We start from the raw sequence: 23,145 nt of genomic DNA, 5'->3' as shown, positions 1-23,145 counted from the left end.
CAGCCGAGTTCCTCTGCATCTCTCTCTTCACCTTCTGATAAGGAAACGACCGCTGACCGCGCTGGAAGCCTGCAAACCTGCAACATAGTAGCAAAGACGACTACTGCAACTCTGTAACGCTGATCCTGCCGCCTTCTCGACTGTTTTCCTGCTTGTGCATGCTGTGGGGGTAGCCTGCCTCCTCTCTGCACCAGAAGCTCCGAAGAAATCTCCCGTGGGTCGACGGAATCTTCCCCCTGCAACCGCAGGCACCAAAAAGCTGCATTACCGGTCCCTTGGGTCTCCTCTCAGCACGACGAGCGAGGTCCCTCGAATCCAGCGACTCTGTCCAAGTGACCCCCACAGTCCAGTGACTCTTCAGTCCAAGTTTGGTGGAGGTAAGTCCTTGCCTCACCTCGCTGGGCTGCATTGCTGGGAACCACGACTTTGCAGCTACTCCGGCCCCTGTGCACTTCCGGCGGAAATCCTTTGTGCACAGCCAAGCCTGGGTCCACGGCACTCTAACCTGCATTGCACGACTTTCTAAGTTGGTCTCCGGCGACGTGGGACTCCTTTGTGCAACTTCGGCGAGCACCGTTTCACGCATCCTCGTAGTGCCTGTTTCTGGCACTTCTCCGGGTGCTACCTGCTTCAGTGAGGGCTCTTTGTCTTGCTCGACGTCCCCTCTCTCTGCAGGTCCAATTTGCGAACTCCTGGTCCCTCCTGGGCCCCAGCAGCGTCCAAAAACGCCAAACGCACGATTTGCGTGTAGCAAGGCTTGTTGGCGTCCTTCCGGCGGGAAAACACTTCTGCACGACTCTCCAAGGCGAGAGGGATCCGTCCACCAAAGGGGAAGTCTCTAGCCCTTTTCGTTCCTGCAGAAACCTCAGCTTCTGCTGTCCAGTCGAAGCTTCTTTGCACCCGCAGCTGGCATTTCCTGGGCATCTGCCCATCTCCGACTTGCTTGTGACTTTTGGACTTGGTCCCCTTGTTCCACAGGTACCCTAGATTGGAAATCCACAGTTGTTGCATTGCTGGTTTGTGTCTTTCCTGCATTATTCCTCTAACACGACTTCTTTGTCCTTAGGGGAACTTTGGTGCACTTTGCACTCACTTTTCAGGGTCTTGGGGAGGGTTATTTTTCTAACTCTCACTATTTTCTAATAGTCCCAGCGACCCTCTACAAGGTCACATAGGTTTGGGGTCCATTCGTGGTTCACATTCCACTTTTGGAGTATATGGTTTGTGTTGCCCCTATCCCTATGTTTCCCCATTGCATCCTATTGTAACTATACATTGTTTGCACTGTTTTCTAAGACTATACTGCATATTTTTGCTATTGTGTATATATATCTTGTGTATATTTCCTATCCTCTCACTGAGGGTACACTCTAAGATACTTTGGCATATTGTCATAAAAATAAAGTACCTTTATTTTTAGTATAACTGTGTATTGTGTTTTCTTATGATATTGTGCATATGACACTAAGTGGTACTGTAGTAGCTTCACACGTCTCCTAGTTCAGCCTAAGCTGCTCTGCTAAGCTACCATTATCTATCAGCCTAAGCTGCTAGACACCCTATACACTAATAAGGGATAACTGGGCCTGGTGCAAGGTGCAAGTACCCCTTGGTACTCACTACAAGCCAGTCCAGCCTCCTACATTGGTTGTGCAGTGGTGGGATAAGTGCTTGAGACTACTTACCACTCTTGTCATTGTACTTTTCATAAGAGAAAAATATACAAAACAAGGTCAGTGTATATACACATAGCCAAAAAGTTTTGCATTTCCTCTTTTCACTCTTTTCTAAGTGCTGAAAAGTACTTCTAAACTTTCAAAAAGTTCTTAAAAGTTTAAAAAGTTTTTTCTGTCTTTCCAAAAAGTTCTGGAAACTTTTTTTCTCTTTTTCTATCACTTTAACTCTCTCTAAAAAATGTCTGGCACAGGAAAAAATGTTGAACTGTCCAAACTTGCATATGATCACCTTAGCTGGAAAGGAGCAAGGAGTCTCTGCATAGAGAGAGGTTTGAGTGTAGGGAAGAATCCTTCCTTGGAACTGTTAATTAACATGCTTAGAGTACAGGATAAGGCCATAAGTGCCCAATCTGTGGAAAAAGTAGCTAATGGTTCTCAATCTGATCCAGGGACTCCCCCAGGAAAAGATTCAGGAAAGAAACTTCTCAGCCTGCCCATTACTAGACAGTCTAGCATAGTTGGTACAGAGGTTGAATCACACCATACTGATGGTGTGCTCTCACATTATACTGGTAGCCAAGCTGTTAGGGTGCCCTCTGTAAGGGACAGGTCTCCTTCTGTTCATTCCCATCATACCTCTGTATCTAGAAATGTCCCTCCCACCCACCCTGATGACAGATTGTTAGAAAGGGAGCTCAATAGATTGAGAGTGGAACAAACCAGACTGAAGCTCAAGAAGCAACAGCTGGATTTGGATAGACAGTCTTTAGAAATAGAGAAGGAAAGACAGAAGTTGGGTTTAGATACCCATGGTGGCAGCAGCAGTATTCCCCATAGTCATCCTGCAAAAGAGCATGATTCCAGGAATCTGCACAAGATAGTTCCCCCTTATAAGGAGGGGGATGACATTAACAAGTGGTTTGCTGCACTTGAGAGGGCCTGTACTGTACAGGATGTCCCTCAAAAGCAGTGGGCTGCTATCCTATGGCTATCATTTACTGGAAAAGGTAGGGATAGGCTCCTTACTGTAAAAGAAAATGATGCTAATAATTTCCAAGTTCTTAAGAATGCACTCCTGGATGGTTATGGCTTAACCACTGAACAGTACAAGATAAAGTTCAGAGAGACCAAAAAGGAGACTTCACAAGACTGGGTTGATTTCATTGACCAGGCAGTGAAGGCCTTGGAGGGGTGGTTACATGGCAGTAAAGTTACTGATTATGACAGCCTGTATAACTTAATCCTGAGAGAGCATATTCTTAATAATTGTGTGTCTGATTTGTTGCACCAGTACTTGGTGGGCCCCCACCTCCTCCTCAGACAAGGATAAAGAATTGTCCTGAGTTAACCATATTTGGCATTCGAGAATCTCCAATCTCAGGCCATGTTTCTTACATACCAGAATCACATTAAGACATTTGATTTCCACAGTACATTGTACATATTCTACATGTTCATGAAAAAGAGTTGTAAAACTGCTACACATTTGAATCAGTTAACCCACACTGTTGGAGTCACACTTGTCCACCCCAATGGCCGATACAGCCCCGACTAATTGATTGGGGAGCACGAGTGCGAGCCACTGAGCCTCTCGAAACATGGTCCTTACAAGGCGAAGTCCTCTGCTCCCTCACAAGGAGAGGAGACAAGGCCTGAAAGTCAGCTGAGCTCCTGAACATCCATGCCAGAGCGGAGAGGTCCCCAGCACCCTCCATCAGATGGGCCTGGGCAGCCGGGCCAGGTCTTGGTCTCATGGCGCAAGTTCCACCTTCCCACAATCCCCAGGGCAGTGCACTGGAGACACGGAAAGCCAAGGTCACCTGCCTGACTTCCTGTTCCAGGTGCCAAGGTGTCTGCTGGCTTTGTGGACAAATCTGTCTCCTCCCACAACAAATATGACAAATCATGAGGACATACTTAAGGAAAAAAAAACTAGAGAAACAACCAACCATGTCAATAACAATTCCCGCTCACCTCCCCAAACATCAAGGGACGGGTGGGCGGGCTTCACGAAGCTTGTGACCAGGAGACGGCAGAGCCCATTGGTGGTCAGCAGGGGCACAGCCCCCAGGCGACCCCGCTGACCCATGGCAGACAATGAACACCAAGCGCAGTCTTGATGGTGTCCCAGGAAAGGATGCAATGTTTGAAAGTAAACTCCAGCAGAAGCATAATGCTGGCATATCCCCCCCCCTCCCGTGGACCAGGTATGAGCCCCACCTGCGGCCAGTGCTTGCTATCATGGCATTGCCCTCAGATCATTCCAGTTACTTCACAGCAGTGGACTTTAGGCAAAGGTCAGCTCTGTGGGGTTCTTGGAGTCTGACTGTGGAGGGAGGGCCTTTCCGATATTCGTCAGTCATGTCCCCTTTGATGCAGAGGATCAATGACATGTGGTTTTATCATTTATTCATCTTTTCACACCAGTAAATCGTGAGCCAAGGCACGGAGTTGGGACTCAGACACTGAGACAGATACTCCTGAGATGTTCTCTCACATGGAATTAGAGGTGACCCTACTTAACCAGGATAGAGATTTACAGGTGTACGTCACCCCGCAGGTGCAGGTCACACATCGGTGCATTCACCTTACTGGCCTTACTGACAGGTGGGCAAAGGTTCTTCCTCATGCATCCAGCCCCACAGACCTCCCCAGCCTGCCTGGAGTAGGGTTGAGTCACATCTCACAAGCGTGACAAGCCAATGGACTCGCTCCACGCCCACAGGTGGGGGCGACCCCTCTTCCCTGAGAGGAAATAAACGGGGATTGGCGGAGGGTCGTAGGGGGCTTCTAGTTCTGACATTCACCTCCTGAAGAAGAATAAAACTGCTCTGACCCAGGGAAATGCCAGGGTTGAGAGACCTGCTCACATCTCATCACCAAAATATTTGGTAAAGCCACATCTACAGTTAGAGGTGGAAATGTCTCTTTACCCACCCAGTCAACTTCCCACCTCGTTGGCGACCAAATTAAGCATTACTTACTCCAGGTCTGAGCTACTACTGTTCTGTTTTGTTTGTAGCTTTGCACGCATACATTTGGCTCCGGCCTCTCTTTCTGAGGGTAGAGACATGCAAGTCTACACGTTTTAGTAAATTTACACTCAGCCAAAGGCATAAATGTACTACAAAGTGTGAGGGTAAACGTGTAGATTTACTCACTCATACATTTGCCTTTGTGAATAGGCCCCTACGCATGCATTTGTCAAGAACAGGAATCTATTTACTCTTTTAGTTACCATAACATAATGGTTATATAATATGATACATACTAAATCAAGCTCATTATGACCATATTGTTTACATACAGCTGTAAATATTTGTTTTTACTATAGAACTATATTGTGCATCTTTACTCAAATGTCTCTCCTTAGTCCCACACAAGGCCTTCTCCAATCTTGAATCCACTATTTTTTTATTTAAGGTCACTGCTTTGTACTTTTATTTCATCCCAACTGATATTGAAAAGTTGCAAGAGCCACAGTGGCTTCTCCATAGATGCATTATTACAGGAGTGAAATCTGGGATTTGCCCCACTCAGGCAGTGCTCACCTTGAGTTGCACGAGGTGCGCGTCCACGTGGCGATTCTCAGAGTCCTGCTGCACCGAGTAGGTCAGATCCTGCACCCTCCGCGTGGTGCCCCGCAGCCACGTCTCTATCTCCGGCAGGTGTAGGACGATCTTCCAGTCCGCCCCAGTGTGCAGCGGGGGCGGCTTCTCATACCGTTGTCCATGGTCGTCCATTTTGGCGCGGCCATAGTCCCCACTGGGCGGTCCTGTGTCCAGCCCACTGGCCATCCTTGGGGACGTGCTGGCCACCAGGGCGTGCAGGTCTTGAGACATCATGGGGGAAAGCGCAATACTCATGTCCGAAAGTGAAACTCCAGCACCACAATCATTCCGAATAACACTGTGGGAAACAAAGCAGTGGAAGAGGATTATTTACTCTCCTAATGTGGCATAAGTGATTTGACAAAGCTCAGTTAGTGCGCAAACACTAGTGAGCACAAAGACAGAAATGGTGGCATTTCCATTAATTAAACACTATCGCCCCCTCCCACATGCATCCTTGAAATCAGGCCCCACCCTGCTAGCATTTGCTCTAAAAGTATATTTATTGGGAATACAGACAATGACAGGCATCGTTTTGAGGGATTTGAGTCACATGTATCTCCTCCAAAGGAGCAACAAAGGGTACAAATAAGCCAGGGCCTATATATGGCATCTGTCTCTAGCCTTCAATGGCGTATGCCTCACCAGTTCAGAAACACAGTGCAATTCATTTTTAGGCCCTTATTTACGGGGTGCTTGGCGCTGGGCATCGCCCCAAGCCTTCTTGCTGCGCTGCCCTACGCCAATGTGAAAGGGCAAGAATGCACCATATTTATGCAATATTATGCATTAATGCATTGCATTACTTTCCCGCCCCGGCACCCTTGCACCATGATGCGAGGGTGCCTGCATTGCATGCAGGATTGCTTGTGTGCAGGAAGGGACACCTGAGAGGCGTTTTCCTCTTTCTATGTGTACTGCAGAGTGCAACGCACATGGAAAGAGGAAGAGATGAGAAGGAATAAAAATATTTCTCCTTGTCACGCCTCACCTCAGGAGGCGTAAGGTTTTGGCGATTCCCTAGGTTTAAGTGATTAAGTCAATCTGGGGCAGTGTCAGAATCCATGGGTGTTGCGTGGGAAAACCCACCGCAGCGCCCATGGAACGCCTCGCTGGTGCAGAGTAAGGCACGGCAGCGACTTCTGCTGCCTCGTCTCACTCCATATCAATGAGGCCATTCAAAGCCACGCAAAGGGGCTTATTGTGGCCTCATAGATATGGTTGAGAGGTTTGCGGTACCAAAGCCGTCACAAAACATTACACTTCGGCGGCACAAGCCTCTCATAAACAAGCCTCTCACAGCATCGCTCCAAAAACAGAAGCCCGGCTGGACCTGCCACCTTATTAAACAAGTGCTCTGTGCACCTAGAGTCTATTCTGCGCAATCGCTCCCCAGTAAGGCCGCGGAATGTATGAATCCTGAAGACGACCATAAATAACGACCCACTACAAACCCTTCGCCAGACATTAACCAGCGTTAAAAGAATACCCAGGATACTTCTGTTCATTGGTTTGGTGTAGATCCATTCAGTAGTTTTTGAGGTATTAAAATTTCAAAAAGTTCAGAGTTGGTTTTAAAGTGTTAACATTTTTGTACATCGCTTCCGTTTGGGATTTGCAAATGATTCCCTAGGACAGAAATTACAAAAATATATCTAATTTGAAGATGGGGCCCTTTCTCCTATTATTGTTTAGTACTGCAGGAGTACAGAAAGATCTGATTGGCTGCTGCAAAAGAGACATTTATCTTGTAACAACTGATACAGGGTGCAGGGCTCAGTCCCTGTGTCTGAAACTTCATGAAAGAATAGCCTGTAAGGCTACAGAGTAACCACATCCTGCCCCCCCACCCCCAAGTCCACAGTGGGGGGGCAGAGCGCCTTTGGGGGAGAAGGAGGACTCTTATAGGGCTCCTCTTAGTTTACATTTGCTACAAAAAGTAAAAAAGCCACATAATGGGGAAGTCTGATTACACCTGTCTCAGTACTGTGGCCCCAGCCATCATTTTAAGTGTAGAGGATGTGTGAGTGAGAAATAGGGCTGGCAATTCAAGGAAGGCTTCAGGGTATGAAGCTTGCATCAGAGTTGTGAATCCTATGTAGGAGAGAAAATAGAAAAAAATGAAAGTTTTGCCAAAGGCCAAGCACTAAGGGCCAACAATTCCGCATCTACCGAAGATCATGCCATACCGCCAGCCCCTTATGGACATGGCCATAGACCAGACCCTGTGGCCAACCCCTTGCAGCGCACAGCTAAAGACCTGCGCTGCCGGGGATTAGGTGTCTGCAGCTAATCACCCGCTTACTAAGGCCAGACCCTGTCGCTAACCCCTCGCAGCTCACAGCTAAAGACCTGCGCGGCTGGGGGCTGGGTGTCTGCAGTTAATCACCCGCTTCCTAAGGCCAGAGGTCAGGCCCTGTGGCTAACCCCTCGCAGCGCACAGCTAAAGACCAGTGCGGCCGGGGACTGGGTGTCTGCAGCTAATCACCCGCTTCCTAAGGCCAGAGGTCAGACCCTGTGGCTAACCCCTCGCAGCGCACAGCTAAAGACCTGCGCGGCTGGGGGCTGGGTGTCTGCAGTTAATCACCCGCTTCCTAAGGCCAGAGGTCAGACCCTGTGGCTAACCCCTCGCAGCGCACAGCTAAAGACCTGCGCGGCTGGGGGCTGGGTGTCTGCAGTTAATCACCCGCTTCCTAAGGCCAGAGGTCAGACCCTGTGGCTAACCCCTCGCAGCGCACAGCTAAAGACCTGCGCGGCTGGGGGCTGGGTGTCTGCAGTTAATCACCCGCTTCCTAAGGCCAGAGGTCAGGCCCTGTGGCTAACCCCTCGCAGCGCACAGCTAAAGACCAGTGCGGCCGGGGATTGGGTGTCTGCAGCTAATCACCCGCTTCCTAAGGCCAGAGGTCAGACCCTGTGGCTAACCCCTCGCAGCGCACAGCTAAAGACCTGCGCGGCTGGGGGCTGGGTGTCTGCAGTTAATCACCCGCTTCCTAAGGCCAGAGGTCAGACCCTGTGGCTAACCCCTCGCAGCGCACAGCCAAAGACCTGCGTGGCTGGGTGTCTGCAGTTAATCACCCGCTTCCTAAGTCCAGAGGTCAGACCCTGTGGCTAACCCCTCGCAGCGCACAGCTAAAGACCAGTGCGGCCGGGTATTGGGTGTCTGCAGTTAATCACCCGCTTCCTAAGGCCAGAGGTCATACCCTGTGGCTAACCCCTCGCAGCGCACAGCTAAAGACCTGCACGGCGGGTGATTGAGTGTCTGCAGCTAATCACCCACTTCCTAAGGCCAAAGGACATGCAAATCAGAGGTTTGCCGGCTTCAGAGTTGGGGGCAGGGTTGGGCACTGGGCCTGAATAGGAGTTGGCTGAATATAATAAGAAAAAAACTGAAATTCAATGAAAAAACAAGTGTTAAAGTGGCATTATTGCTGAGTATTAAAAGATGGTAAAAGCCGATATTTAAAACCAACTACACACTGAAATTCACCAACTTTAGTTTACTGAGCTAACTATAACCGCACCTCCCACTGCACTGCTTATAACTTCACATGACACTGTTGACATGTTAAATGACATCACTGATGACATGCCAAATTACTTTATCGATGACATCACTGATGATGTCATATAATCATTGTGACACCCTCCTATAGGGTTTGTGGAGATGAAGGAAATCAACAAGCTACATCTGTGGGACATTTTCTATTCACCGTAACGGATCACCCTGTTAAAATGTTCACAAGACCTGCAATTTGACCTCAAGAGGTTTACAGATAGACATTTGCCACTGAAAAGACAACTTCTGTCAGGCCCTATGGACAATGCTCAGCAGTTTAGTAAAATGCACTACACACATTCCTGAAACGGCAACAACGGCAAACACACTTGGAGCCATGAGATAAACCACCTCTGAGTGGGACACCCCAGCATTCTACATTACTCAGCAATCTCCAGCGCTTCAAAATCTTCAGCGGCGTTCTGGAAATAAACATCCACTCCCTATAAACATCCTCGCTACACAAAATGTGTCTATAACAACTGTGTTACAACTATTTAATATGGGGCTGTGTCCAGATACCCATGGGTGAATAATCTATTGTTAAGAGAATATTTGGCCTTTCTCGCAGACTTTTGAAACAAGATTTACCTCTAAGCCTCAACCTATTTTCAAATATACCTCTGCATCCGCCTCAGCTGCGTTCGGCCTCCATCTCGTTTATCATAGACCAATGCTTGCACTGCACAAACGGTGTACTCTACAACGTTCAGCAAGCACAATTACACTTTCCTGCAAGGTTTACGCTCACCAACTCAAACACTTGAGTAGTCATCAGTGATTCGAGTAATGAGTGGTGTAATATGCGAGGTCATAAGCAATGTATGGCAGGGGTGCCATTTACATTTCGATCAGTAAACTTTAACTGGTGAATTTTAGTGTTTTAGGTTTTTTACACATAAAATGTTTACTATATTTCAAACACCTAACTCTGACGTTACTTTAATCTTTGTTTTTTGTGAATTTCTATGCATTTTAATACAAGCTAAGATCTAATTACCATACATAACTGTAACATCACTTTAACCAGTGTTTTTTGCGAATATATATATATGTATATGAAGAATCTGCACAAAATCTTTCAAAACAAAATATGTCCAGTTTGGTTTGATCTTGGAAAGATCCATACACATTCAAATCAGAACAGATCAGAAACTTACGTAGCGCGAGTGGCCCAACAGCTGGCTATGTACAAGCAACCTTTGACGGAAGCTCATGTTTATTCAAATAATAAAGGTTTTTAGCCTCTACCTAGAAGGAAGCAATTGTAGGGAACCACAAATGTCTACTGGCAGGTTGTTCCACAATCTGCTACCCATTGCCAGAAACAATTTACCCTTCACCTGTTTTTTCGGACAAACGTAGGGTGTATTAGGAAAACATTGGTCAAACAGGGGGAAAGTTAAAATGGGTTTCATTTTTCCTTGAAATTCCCATAGTGAATTAATAACAAGGAAAATTGCAAAACCGGTTGCTTAAGGCTAGACCAAGTTTGTATGGAGGTGGAGGAATCGCAGCAGTCTGAGGCACAAGGCCCCGGTTTGTGACCAGTATCTTCTGGACATGGCCTAGCCCTTGTTGAGAGAGCACTGTGCAGGGCTGGAGACTGTGGTCTGAGTCCAGTTGCTACTGGGCACGTGCAACAGCTCTGCCAGTTGTCACCGAGGGCCTGATTCACAAAGGTAAATGTACACTTTTGTGTAAGTTTACAATTGTTTGCTATTCACAAAGGGACTTACGAGTACTGTAGAAGCCTAATTATTCAGAACCCATCCAGAATACAAACGACCGTTAGCCAGCTCTTCTAGATAAACATAAAGAATTTATTAGGGATAGAATAGAAAGACATGTACATGGAGGATGCTCGGTACTAGTTGTACACGAACAGCCTGATTAAAGGAAGTAATACACGTTCTTTTATAACATTAAACCACAAACATAATTTGACGTTCTATTGGTTCTTAGGCATTGACGTATGATTATTTCTACATTATGGCGGAAGGTGGTTCTTTCCTATCACACCACATATAGCAATGTAAAGCATAGACAAGGATTTTACACAAGGTGGCCTACCTGCCTAATATCACATGGTCCATCTTGTGACAGAACTTGAGAACATCACGTACTCAGACTGGTACTTTCCAGAAGGGAGATTGCTTCAGTTAGCATGCAATGACGAGGATGTTTTATGGTGGCTGTTCAGAGGGAAGCCTTGCAACATAATGCGTTCCTAGCAGTAGCGAATTACATTTGTAGGCCTCTTTACTTAATGCTAGGCCTGTGCAGAGATTGTCATTGTGTATCACAGGGGCCACTAGGCCTAGCATACCTAAGAACTGTAAAATGCGATTCCACAGTACCATCTTTGCGAGTGTGCAGTCTCTGCACATAATAGACCAATCTTTTTACCTTGTGAATCAGGCCCTGGGAGTGGGTATTTTGGGCAGAGGGCATGTCCAAAGTCTAGACTGTGTGCCCAGTGGGTACTGAGATGTGAAGCCTGCACTCCTGGCATGCCCAAAGGTAGTGCTATGTGCACAGTACCCTCCAAGGTGGGGTACTGAGTACAGGGTGTGGCTGGCGACCACACCTTGTACCCAGTCCATGGCCAAAGGGCATGCCCAAAAGCTTCAACTGGTAGGGGGAGTGCACCAAAGGTATAACCACATTCTTTGCCCTTTGCTCATTGGGCTGTGGGAGGGGGTGAGGAGGGGTGAGGGGGGGGGATGCAGAGCATGGTCAAAGGCCACACCCTGTGTCTAAAACCTGCTGAAACTATCTAAACACCATCTCTGAGGGCTCTGTGGGTCATGGGGGTCAGCTGTTGGAAACTATGGGTCTGCAAGGTGTGGCTGAATACCACTACCTATGTCCTGTCAGCACGGACCCTGGCCAAAGGCCCTGTCCTGGTGGTCTGCAGTGGAAAGACTGAGTGTAGGGCATTGCCAAAGGTCACACTATGCACCCACACTTCAAGGGGCATGGCTGATGCTCATGCCCAGTGGGCCCTGTGGGTCTGGAGACTGGGCACAGTGCATGGTCAGAGGCCACACCCTTCACCCTGTGACCAAAGCTCACCAATCACAGATGAAGGCTATGCCCTATGGGCGCCCTGAGCTGAGGCAAGGGACTGGGTGCAGAGTGGGACCTCTGTCCACTTCCAGCACTGGACCAAGGTCATTACCTCAGACCTGAATGTATTCTGTTTCAAAAGATGGGCCCACATCCAGTTCTCTCATGCAGCGCTCAAGAGGAGCCTGTCTTGGCCCCATCCCTGAGGTGGGTCTTCAACTGGTATTTTCGGAAATATTTGTACAGTTCATTTACAGGTATTTTCATTTTATGTGTTAGGAAAAACTGGCATCCTAGAGCCTTCCCTGTCACATTCCCTGTGTCCCAGCAAGACTGTCACCTAGTTCACGTCACAAAATCTCCAAACTTTGTAGCCAGTGAATGAAAAATAAACCAATCTCCATGTTAAAAGAATAAGCAGCAATTTGTCAGAAGACACTGCCTGACATCTGACCTCTGTCTTTGAACAGACAGCAAATGTGACAGGATAAAAACAAAATTTGAAGGCATCTTTGTCTTTCATTCCCCTTCTGAACTCCAGCATGTCTAGTTAAGGGGTCCTGCAGCCCCAACCCACCCATGCACCACTACTTCCGCTGCCTATGTTGACAGCTGACGACACGCTGTACACTGGCTCTCATTAGAGCGTACCGACAGCACACTGTGGTTAGGCGCAGTGGTGTAACTTTAGACCCCACAGCTCCCGTGGTGCAGGGAACCCGTGCTCAAGGGGGCCCTCAGCACTCACAGCAATGTGCACGGGCGGTGGGCCCCTGGCCTGAGAGTTCCTGACAAGGTTGGGAGGGGGTCCCTTCCATTTTCTTTGCAGAGGGCCCTCAAGTTTTGTTAACCACTGGTTGGGCACCACCCTGGTGGGTCCTTGGGGAGCTCTCTGTCTACACCACAGTGAGCCTTGAAGCACAGCTGAGTCCGCAGATCCCTGCCCCTCCCTCGGTCAGGCCTGATGTCCCCACAGGACCCTCCCTGGGTCAGGCCTGATGTCCCCATAGGACCCTCCCTGGGTCAGGCAGAGAAACCAGGCCGTTGCTTCAGGCCTGAGACAGGCAGGTCACTGGCAGCAGAGACCGGGTGCACTGTGCACTGTCTGATGCAACCAGGACAGGAAACAATGACTGATGACACCGGATGTGGTTTAGGAGCCAGGCTTCATGTTATGGTGTGGCTCTGCTACAGCTGAGTCACAGCCCCATGCATGGGAGGCCTGAGACGCTTAGAGTCACGCAGGCAGGATGGTGATGGACAGGAGGCGGAGTCAATGTGAAAGCAGAAGAAAGCATTGCCATGGAGACTGGGCTGGTCACACCCTAGGGTGGAGAGGAGGTATAGAGAATGGACCAGCCAGGCTACACTGCAGAGTGTCTGAAAGGAAGAAACTGGCCTGGGCGACCAGAGAAAGGATGCACAGACACGAGAATGAATCTTAATCACTTGTAATGCCTCCAGGTAGCATTTCATTCCACGTTTTTATAACTCATGGGCACCGTTACCTAGGAGGACCAAACATATGCCAATGAGCCTCTGCCTGCCCCAGATGTAGCAGTGCATCCACAGTGCTTGTCCACACCCTCTTTACACAGGAACACAACGACAACCTCCTACCTGCTTTGTGGGCCTCAGCTGGAGTGACGGTGGCATCTCACGCCCCACGGCACCGCCACCTGAAGACCCACCTCACCAATGGGGCCCTTGAGTGCTGCACGAGAGGACTGGGTGTTGGCCAGAGGACTGGGTGTGGGCCAGGCTCCTCTTGAGCGTTGCACGAGAGGACTAGGTGTGGGCCAGGCTCCTCTTGAGTGCTGCACGAGAGGACAGGGCCAGGCTCCTCTTGAGTGCTGCACGAGAGGACAGGGCCGGGCTCCTCTTGAGTGCTGCACGAGAGGACAGGGCCGGGCTCCTCTTGAGTGCTGCACGAGAGGACAGGACCGGGCTCCTCTTGAGTGCTGCACGAGAGGACAGGGCCAGGCTCCTCTTGAGTGCTGCATGAGAGGACCAGGCTCATCTTGGTGCTGCATGAGAGGACTGGGCCAGGCTCCTCTTGAATCCTGCAGAAGAGGACTGGGTGTGGGCCAGGCTCCTCTTGAGTGCTGCACAAGAGGACTGGGGTGGCCCAGGCTCCTCTTGAGTACTGCACGAGAGGACTGGCTGTGGCCCAGGCTCCTCTTGATGGGTGTGCGCCAGGCTCCTCTTGAGTGCTGCATGAGAGGACTGGGTGTGGGCCAGGCTCCTCTTGAGTGCTGCACGAGAGGACTGGCTGTGGCCCAGGCTCCTCTTGATGGGTGTGCGCCAGGCTCCTCTTGAGTGCTGCATGAGAGGACTGGGTGTGGGCCAGGCTCCTCATGAGTGCTGCATGAGAGGACTGGGTGTGGGCCAGGCTCCTCTTGAGTGCTGCACGAGAGGACTGGGTGTGGGCCAGGCTCCTCTTGAGTGCTGCACGAGAGGACCAGGCTCATCTTGGTGCTGCATGAGAGGACTGGGCCAGGCTCCTCTTGAATCCTGCACAAGAGGACTGGGTGTGGGCCAGGCTCCTCTTAAGTGCTGCACGAGAGGACTGGATGTGGGCCAGGCTCCTCTTGAGTGCTGCACGAGAGGACTGGGTGTGGGCCAGAGGACTGGATGTGGGTCAGGCTGCTCTTGAGCACTGCACGAGAGGACTGGGTGTGGGCCAGGCTCCTCTTGAGTGCTGCACGAGAGGTCTGGGAGTGGGCCAGGCTCCTCTTGAGCGCTGCATGAGAGGACTGGGTGTGGGCCAGGCTCCTCCTGAGTGCTGCATGAGGGGGCTGGGTGTGGGCCAGGCTCCCCTTGAGTGCTGTACGAGAGGACTGAGTGTGGGCCAGGCTCCCCTTGAGTGCTGCACGAGGGAACTGGGTGTAAGCCAATCTTCTGAAACAGAGTCCATTCAGATCTGAGGTCATGACCTCGGTCCAGTGCTGGAAGTGAACAAAGGTTACACTCAGAACTCACAATCACATGGGGAGAAGGGAAAATGTAATTGGGGGGCACAGGACTAGGGCCCTTATGGAATGGCCACAGCCTTCTACGAGGCTTCTACGTCCGTCCGAGACTTCATGGCCTAGGTCACACACAGTGCATTTACAGCAGTTGTGGCAATTTTTATGTTTCTGCAGCACATTTTATTTTGTAATACAATCAAAGAACATTTATTTCCCTTTTAAAATGTTTTTTCCTATGTGTGTGTGTCCTTATTGTATAGTCTAACCCCTGTCCACAGGTCCCTTTGCCCCTAAATCCCCTTTGCTGGCTTTTTTGTCTTACACAGCAGGCTTCCTGCACCAGGCTTGCCCTTTATCTGTGTTCAGTGTCCAGGTGCTCAGATCTCAGAACCCACAGGGAAGACCTTTAGCTGTGGTCAATGTCAGGTGCTCGGGTCTCAGAACCCCCAGGCTGTGGTCAGTGACCAGGTGCTCAGGTCTCAGAACCCCCAGGCTTGACCTATAGCTGTGGTCAGTGACCAGGTGCTCAGGTCTCAGAACCCCCAGGCTGTGGTCAGTGACCAGGTGCTCAGGTCTCAGCACCCCTAGGCTTGCCCTTTATCTGTGTTCAGTGTCCAGGTGCTCAGGTCTCAGAACCCCCAGGGATGACCTTTAGCTGTGGTCAGTGTCCAGGTGCTCGGGTCTCAGAACCCCCAGGCTGTGGTCAGTGACCAGGTGCTCAGGTCTCAGAACCCCCAGGCTTGCCCTTTAGCTGTGGTCAGTGCCCAGGTGCTAAGGGCACAGAACCCCCAGGCTGTGGTCAGTGACCAGGTGCTCAGGTCTCAGCAGCCCCAGGGATGACCTTTGGCTGCGGACAGGGCACTCGGTGCAGGTCGTGAAAGCTCACTTGAAGATTCTATTTTGTGATTCTGAAGTGTGTAGGGTACAAAGGGTTTAATATGATCACAACAGATGAATACATTTGGTGATAGGTAAATGGAATGTTTCCTGAAAGCCAATTCTTACACTTTGTAGTTTAGTGATAATTCCAATAGAACATGCGCAGCTAGTGCAGTTCCACGCTGTGTTTTGTGATACATTTGTGGCAGTGTGATACAACACCGCACCACACCAAGCCCTCCCTCTCCTGGTGACGACACGTGGACCCTGTCCTGTGTCTGACGCTGGAGGTGCCACAAATCCGTGTGACTTCGGTCATGTACCACTGATGGGAGCCGCCCCCCCCCCCCCGCCCACGAGAAGTGCTCCACTCACTGGGAGAACCCCAAGGGCCTGCCTGGGGTCAGCCGGGGAGGGGTGGGGGTTATCGAAGGATATACCTACACACATACACACTGCATCTGCAACACCCCGAAATCACCGAAAAGAAGCTGTACGCCGCTGAAACTATCATGGAAAGCGCCTGGAAGTACTCGCCTTCAAGTGTATACAAAATAAAAAATAGGGGTAAAAATAAAAGACTTACTCCCCCCAAATGAATGCGGCGGGCAGAGGATGAGTCCACGTGGCGCCCCCGGGGGGCAGCACACCGCACCCGCACAGGGCGCCGCTTCTGTAGGGCGGGGCGCTGGGGGGGGCTGCTGAGGCCGCACCTGCAGAGGCCCCGTGTCAGCCACAAAGCCTATTAGTTTAAGATGCAGGATTGAGTCTACGCTGCAGGGATCCCTGAGGCGGGAACTCCTGGCACAGCTCGGAGCAGCCAGGGTGCAAGGTGGCATGACGGGGCAGAATATCACTTACATGCAACCACCAGTGTAACTGACATATACATTCAGCCAACGTGTGCACTACACAGTCCTCTTGCTACAAGCACAGCTTCTTCAAAGCAAAACACCTGCACATTTTTGAGTAAAACTTCCCAGTGTATGGTTGGCGTAAAACAAAACACGTCACAGCGATTGTAGATTCGTGGTTTGCTTTTCTAGTGCTAGTGTGGTGTACTGGAGCTCTAAAAATTCTAACCACTATTAATCACTTATTGGTACTCAAGTTATCGACCTCAAAATGATAAAAGGTTGATTTGAACCCCCAACCTGCTGATTGCAGTAGATAGTGGCAGCAGGCACTTAACCTGCTGAACTCTTTTGCTGCATAGGTGTGATGAGCGTCATCATTTACGCGTTTACACTTAGGCATTGTAGTGATCCAGGTTTTTTAATTACGTTGTGCCTTTGACACGAAAAGGCTCAACACTTTGCCCAAGTACAAACAAAGGAAACACGCTTCCAAGGGCATTTATTGGGCCGGGCGGAGTTTCAATTACGCCAGAGTAATCAGAGTAATTTCTGTAATTCGGGGTTATTCTTTGTAATAATGCAATTAAGCCTACTCATGTAACTAAGATTAATTTGGGGAGGGGACTTCTAACTCAAGAGCACATTTAGCGAGTGCCGCTGTTTGTGTTTTGTTGTATTTAGCGCTATTTTTAGCGCAAAGCGCATCTTTGATGTGCAGTTTGGATGTGAAGGGCATTTTTGCACTAAGAAAATAGCGCTAAATACAGAATGACTTAATCTTGCAGAATTTTTAGATAATTCCACGTGATGATGGTACACGGAATTACGCGAGTTACGCCCACCCCTAGTATTTATCTGACGCACAGTGTGCGATTGCGTCTCTGTAATGTGAAGAGGACATTCATCCACGGTCTTCACAGAGGTGCGTCAGCCATCTTTGAGTTTATTATTTACATCCCGCCTCGCGTAGATACCTGATGGAGATCAGAGGATAAAAGGTGACGTACAATGTCCTCCTAGTAGGGTCACATTCCTAGCGTGGTGTTAGGACTGAGAGCCTTCTTAAAGTGCTGACCTGCACCGATGGAATCCCACACTGATGATCGGTGTGATACTCCTCACATATTCCAAGTTATGCCTTCAGAAAGGGGGCGCAACAGGCTGATTTTGAGGCCTAAGGCACCAAAATCTGTATGTCCCGGTATTTACCAGGTATTCCCCTCCTATTCAATCTCAGCGGCTGTAGCAGGGGTGAGGTGTTTGAAGTGAAACTCAGGAGTCTGGTAACAGAAGGTGCAGCATGTACGGGGATTTAACACAGGCACTGGGGTGGGAGACACAGACACTAGGAGACACAGGCACTGGAGATGGAGCGCCCACACACTGGGGCTGAAGTAACAGGCACTGGGGTGGGAGACACAGACACTAGGAGACACAGGCACTGGAGATGGAGCGCCCACACACTGGGGGCTGAAGTCACAGGCACTGGGGTGGGAGACACAGACACTAGGAGACACAGGCACTGGAGATGGAGCGCCCACACACTGGGGCTGACGTCACAGGCACTGGGGTGGGAGACACAGACACTAGGAGGCACAGGCACTGGAGATGGAGCGCCCACACACTGGGGGCTGAAGTCACAGGCACTGGGGCGGGAAACACAGACACCACGAGACACAGGCACTGGAGGTGGAGACACAGACACTAGGAGATACAGGCACTGGAGATGGAGCGCCCACACACTGGGGCTGAAGTCACAGGCACTGGGGTGGGAGACACAGACACTAGGAGGCACAGGCACTGGAGTTGGAGCGCCCACACACTGGGGCTGAAGTCACAGGCACTGGGGCTGAAGAGACAGACACCACGAGACACAGGCACTGGAGGTGGAGCGCCCACACACTGGGGGCTGAAGTCACAGGCACTGGGGCGGGAGACACAGACACTAGGAGGCACAGGCACTGGAGATGGAGCGCCCACACATTGGGGCTGAAGTAACAGGCACTGGGGCTGAAGGCACAGACACTAGGAGGCACAGGCACTGGAGATGGAGCACGCACACACTGGGACTGACGTCACAGGCACTGGGGCTGGAGACACAGACACTAGGAGGCACAAGCACTGGAGATGGAGCGCGCACACACTGGGGGCTGAAGTCACAGGCACTGGGGTGGGAGACACAGACACTAGGAGGCACAGGCACTGGAGATGGAGCGCCCACACACTGGGGGCTGAAGTAACAGGCACTGGGGTGGGAGACACAGACACTAGGAGGCACAGGCACTGCAGATGGAGAGCGCACACACTGGGGCTGAAGTCACAGGCACTGGGGCTGGAGACACCGACACTAGGAGGCACAGGCACTGGAGATGGAGCGCCCACACACTGGGGGCTGAAGTAACAGGCACTGGGTCGGGAGACACATACACTAGGAGGCACAGGCACTGGAGATGGAGCGCCCACACACTGGGGCTGAAGTCACAGGCACTGGGGCTGGAGACAGACACTAGGAGGCACAGGCACTGCAGATGGAGCGCGCACACACTGGGGGCTGAAGTCACAGGCACTGGGGTGGGAGACACAGACACTAGGAGGCACAGGCACTGGAGATGGAGCGCCCACACACTAGGGCTGAAGTAACAGGCACTGGGGCTGGAGACACAGACACTAGGAGGCACAGGCACTGCAGATGGAGCGCGCACACACTGGGGGCTGAAGTCACAGGCACTGGGGTGGGAGACACAGACACTAGGAAGCACAGGCACTGCAGATGGAGCGCCCACACACTGGGGCTGAAGTCACAGGCACTGGGGCTGGAGACACAGACACTAGGAGACACAGGCACTGGGGCGGGAGACACAGACACTAGGAGGCACAGGCACTGGAGATGGAGCGCCCACACACGGGGGGCTGAAGTAACAGGCACTGGGGCTGAAGACACAGACACCAGGAGACACAGGCACTGGGGCGGGAGACACAGACACTAGGAAGCACAGGCACTGCAGATGGAGCGCCCACACACTGGGGGCTGACGTAACAGGCACTGGGGCTGAAGACACAGACACCAGGAGACACAGGCACTGGGGTGGGAGACACAGATACTAGGAGGCACAGGCACTGGAGATGGAGCGCCCACACACTGGTGGCTGAAGTAACAGGCACTGGGGTGGGAGACACAGACACTAGGAGGCACAGGCACTGCAGATGGAGAGCGCACACACTGGGGCTGAAGTCACAGGCACTGGGGCTGGAGACACCGACACTAGGAGGCACAGGCACTGGAGATGGAGCGCCCACACACTGGGGGCTGAAGTAACAGGCACTGGGGCGGGAGACACATACACTAGGAGGCACAGGCACTGGAGATGGAGCGCCCACACACTGGGGCTGAAGTCACAGGCACTGGGGCTGGAGACAGACACTAGGAGGCACAGGCACTGCAGATGGAGCGCGCACACACTGGGGGCTGAAGTCACAGGCACTGGGGTGGGAGACACAGACACTAGGAGGCACAGGCACTGGAGATGGAGCGCCCACACACTAGGGCTGAAGTAACAGGCACTGGGGCTGGAGACACAGACACTAGGAGGCACAGGCACTGCAGATGGAGCGCGCACACACTGGGGGCTGAAGTCACAGGCACTGGGGTGGGAGACACAGACACTAGGAAGCACAGGCACTGCAGATGGAGCGCCCACACACTGGGGCTGAAGTCACAGGCACTGGGGCTGGAGACACAGACACTAGGAGACACAGGCACTGGAGATGGAGCGCCCACACACTGGTGCTGAAGTCACAGGCACTGCAGATGGAGCGCCCACGCACTGGGGCTGAAGTCACAGGCACTGGGGCTGGAGACACAGACACTAGGAGGCACAGGCACTGGAGATGGAGTGCCCACACACTGGGGCTGAAGTCACAGGCACTGGGGTGGGAGACACAGGCACTAGGAGGCACAGGCACTGGAGGTGGAGCGCCCACACACTGGGGGCTGACGTAACAGGCACTGGGGCTGGAGACACAGACACTAGGAGGCACAGGCAATGGAGGTGGAGCGCCCACACACTGGGGGCTGAAGTCACAGGCACTGGGGTGGGAGACACAGACACTAGGAGGCACAGGCACTGGAGATGGAGCGCCCACACACTGGGGCTGACGTCACAGGCACTGGGGTGGGAGACACAGACACTAGGAGGCACAGGCACTGGAGGTGGAGCGCCCACACACTGGGGGCTGAAGTCACAGGCACTGGGGTGGGAGACACAGACACTAGGAGGCACAGGCACTGGAGATGGAGCGCGCACACACTGGGGGCTGAAGTCACAGGCACTGCGGCTGGAGACAGACACTAGGAGGCACAGCCACTGCAGATGGAGCGCCCACACACTGGGGGCTGAAGTCACAGGCACTGGGCCGGGAGACACAGACACTAGGAGACACAGGCACTGGAGATGGAGCGCCCACACATTGGCGCTGAAGTAACAGGCACTGGGGCTGAAGGCACAGACACTAGGAGGCACAGGCACTGGAGATGGAGCTCGCACACACTGGGGGCTGACGTAACAGGCACTGGGGCTGAAGACACAGACACCAGGAGACACAGGCACTGGGGCTGGAGACACAGACACTAGGAGGCACAGGCACTGGAGATGGAGCGCCCACACACTGGGGGCTGAAGTAACAAGCACTGGGGTGGGAGACACAGACACTAGGAGGCACAGGCACTGGGGCTGGAGCGCCCACACACTGGGGCTGACGTCACAGGCACTGGGGCTGGAGACACAGACACTAGGAGACACAGGCACCGCAGATGGAGCGCCCACACACTGGGGCTGAAGTCACTGGCACTGGGGCTGGAGACACAGACACTAGGAGGCACAGGCACTGCAGATGGAGCGCCCACACACTGGGGCTGACGTCACAGGCACTGGGGCTGGAGACACAGACACTAGGAGACACGGGCACTGCAGATGGAGCGCCCAAACACTAGGGCTGAAGTCACAGGCACTGGGGCTGGAGACACAGACAATAGGAGACACAGGCACTGGAGATGGAGCGCCCACACACTGGGGGCTGAAGTAACAGGCACTGCGGCTGGAGACAGACACTAGGAGGCACAGGCACTGCAGATGGAGCGCCCACACACTGGGGGCTGAAGTCACCGGCACTGGGGCTGGAGACACAGACACTAGGAGGCACAGGCACTGGAGATGGAGCTCCCACACACTGGGGCTAAGTCACAGGCACTGGGGCTGGAGACACAGACACTAGGAGGCACAGGCACTGCAGATGGAGCGCGCACACACTGGGGTCTGAAGTCACAGGCACTGGGGCTGGAGACACAGACACTAGGAGGCACAGGCACTGGAGAATGAGCGCCCACACACTGGGGGCTGAAGTCACTGGCACTGGGGTGGGAGACACAGACACTAGGAGACACAGGCACTGGAGATGGAGCGCCCACACACTGGGGGCTGAAGTCACAGGCACTGGGGTGGGAGACACAGACACTAGGAGGCACAGGCACTGGGGCTGGAGCGCCCACACACTGGGGCTGACGTCACAGGCACTGGGGCTGGAGACACAGACACTAGGAGACACAGGCACCGCAGATGGAGCGCCCACACACTGGGGCTGAAGTCACTGGCACTGGGGCTGGAGACACAGACACTAGGAGGCACAGGCACTGCAGATGGAGCGCCCACACACTGGGGCTGACGTCACAGGCACTGGGGCTGGAGACACAGACACTAGGAGACACGGGCACTGCAGATGGAGCGCCCAAACACTAGGGCTGAAGTCACAGGCACTGGGGCTGGAGACACAGACAATAGGAGACACAGGCACTGGAGATGGAGCGCCCACACACTGGGGGCTGAAGTAACAGGCACTGCGGCTGGAGACAGACACTAGGAGGCACAGGCACTGCAGATGGAGCGCCCACACACTGGGGGCTGAAGTCACCGGCACTGGGGCTGGAGACACAGACACTAGGAGGCACAGGCACTGGAGATGGAGCTCCCACACACTGGGGCTAAGTCACAGGCACTGGGGCTGGAGACACAGACACTAGGAGGCCCAGGCACTGCAGATGGAGCGCCCACACACTGGGGGCTGAAGTAACAGGCACTGGGGCTGGAGACACAGACACTAGGAGGCACAGGCACTGGAGATGGATCGCCCACACACTGGGGCTAAGTCACAGGCACTGGGGCTGAAGACACAGACACTAGGAGACACAGGCACTGGAGATGGAGTGCCCACACACTGGGGCTAAGTCACAGGCACTGGGGCTGGAGACACAGACACTAGGAGGCACAGGCACTGGAGATGGAGCGCCCACACATTGGGGGCTGAAGTAACAGGCACTGGGGCTGGAAACACAGACACTAGGAGACACAGGCACTGGAGATGGAGCTGCCACACACTGGGGCTAAGTCACAGGCACTGGGGCTGGAGACACAGACACTAGGAGGCACAGGCACTGCAGATAGAGCGCCCACACACTGGGGCTGATTTCAC

General features: G+C 52.3%; 1 protein-coding gene across 1 annotated transcript in view; it reads right to left on the bottom strand.

Annotated features, from left to right (window-relative positions):
• Positions 1 to 23,145, bottom strand: part of AKAP6 (A-kinase anchoring protein 6) — a 609,087-nt gene that overhangs the window by 487,636 nt on the left and 98,306 nt on the right. Inside the window, exon 2 of the mRNA XM_069209097.1 lies at positions 5,228 to 5,585. Within this exon, the coding sequence (XP_069065198.1) occupies positions 5,228 to 5,542 (315 nt within the window). The 5' untranslated portion in view covers positions 5,543 to 5,585. The remainder of the gene's footprint in view (positions 1 to 5,227; positions 5,586 to 23,145) is intronic.

The sequence above is a fragment of the Pleurodeles waltl genome, chromosome 9, assembly GCF_031143425.1.
Source record: "Pleurodeles waltl isolate 20211129_DDA chromosome 9, aPleWal1.hap1.20221129, whole genome shotgun sequence".
NCBI lineage: Eukaryota > Metazoa > Chordata > Amphibia > Caudata > Salamandridae > Pleurodeles > Pleurodeles waltl.
Note: the sequence above shows the minus strand (reverse complement) of the source record. Positions and strands in the feature narration are given on the sequence as shown.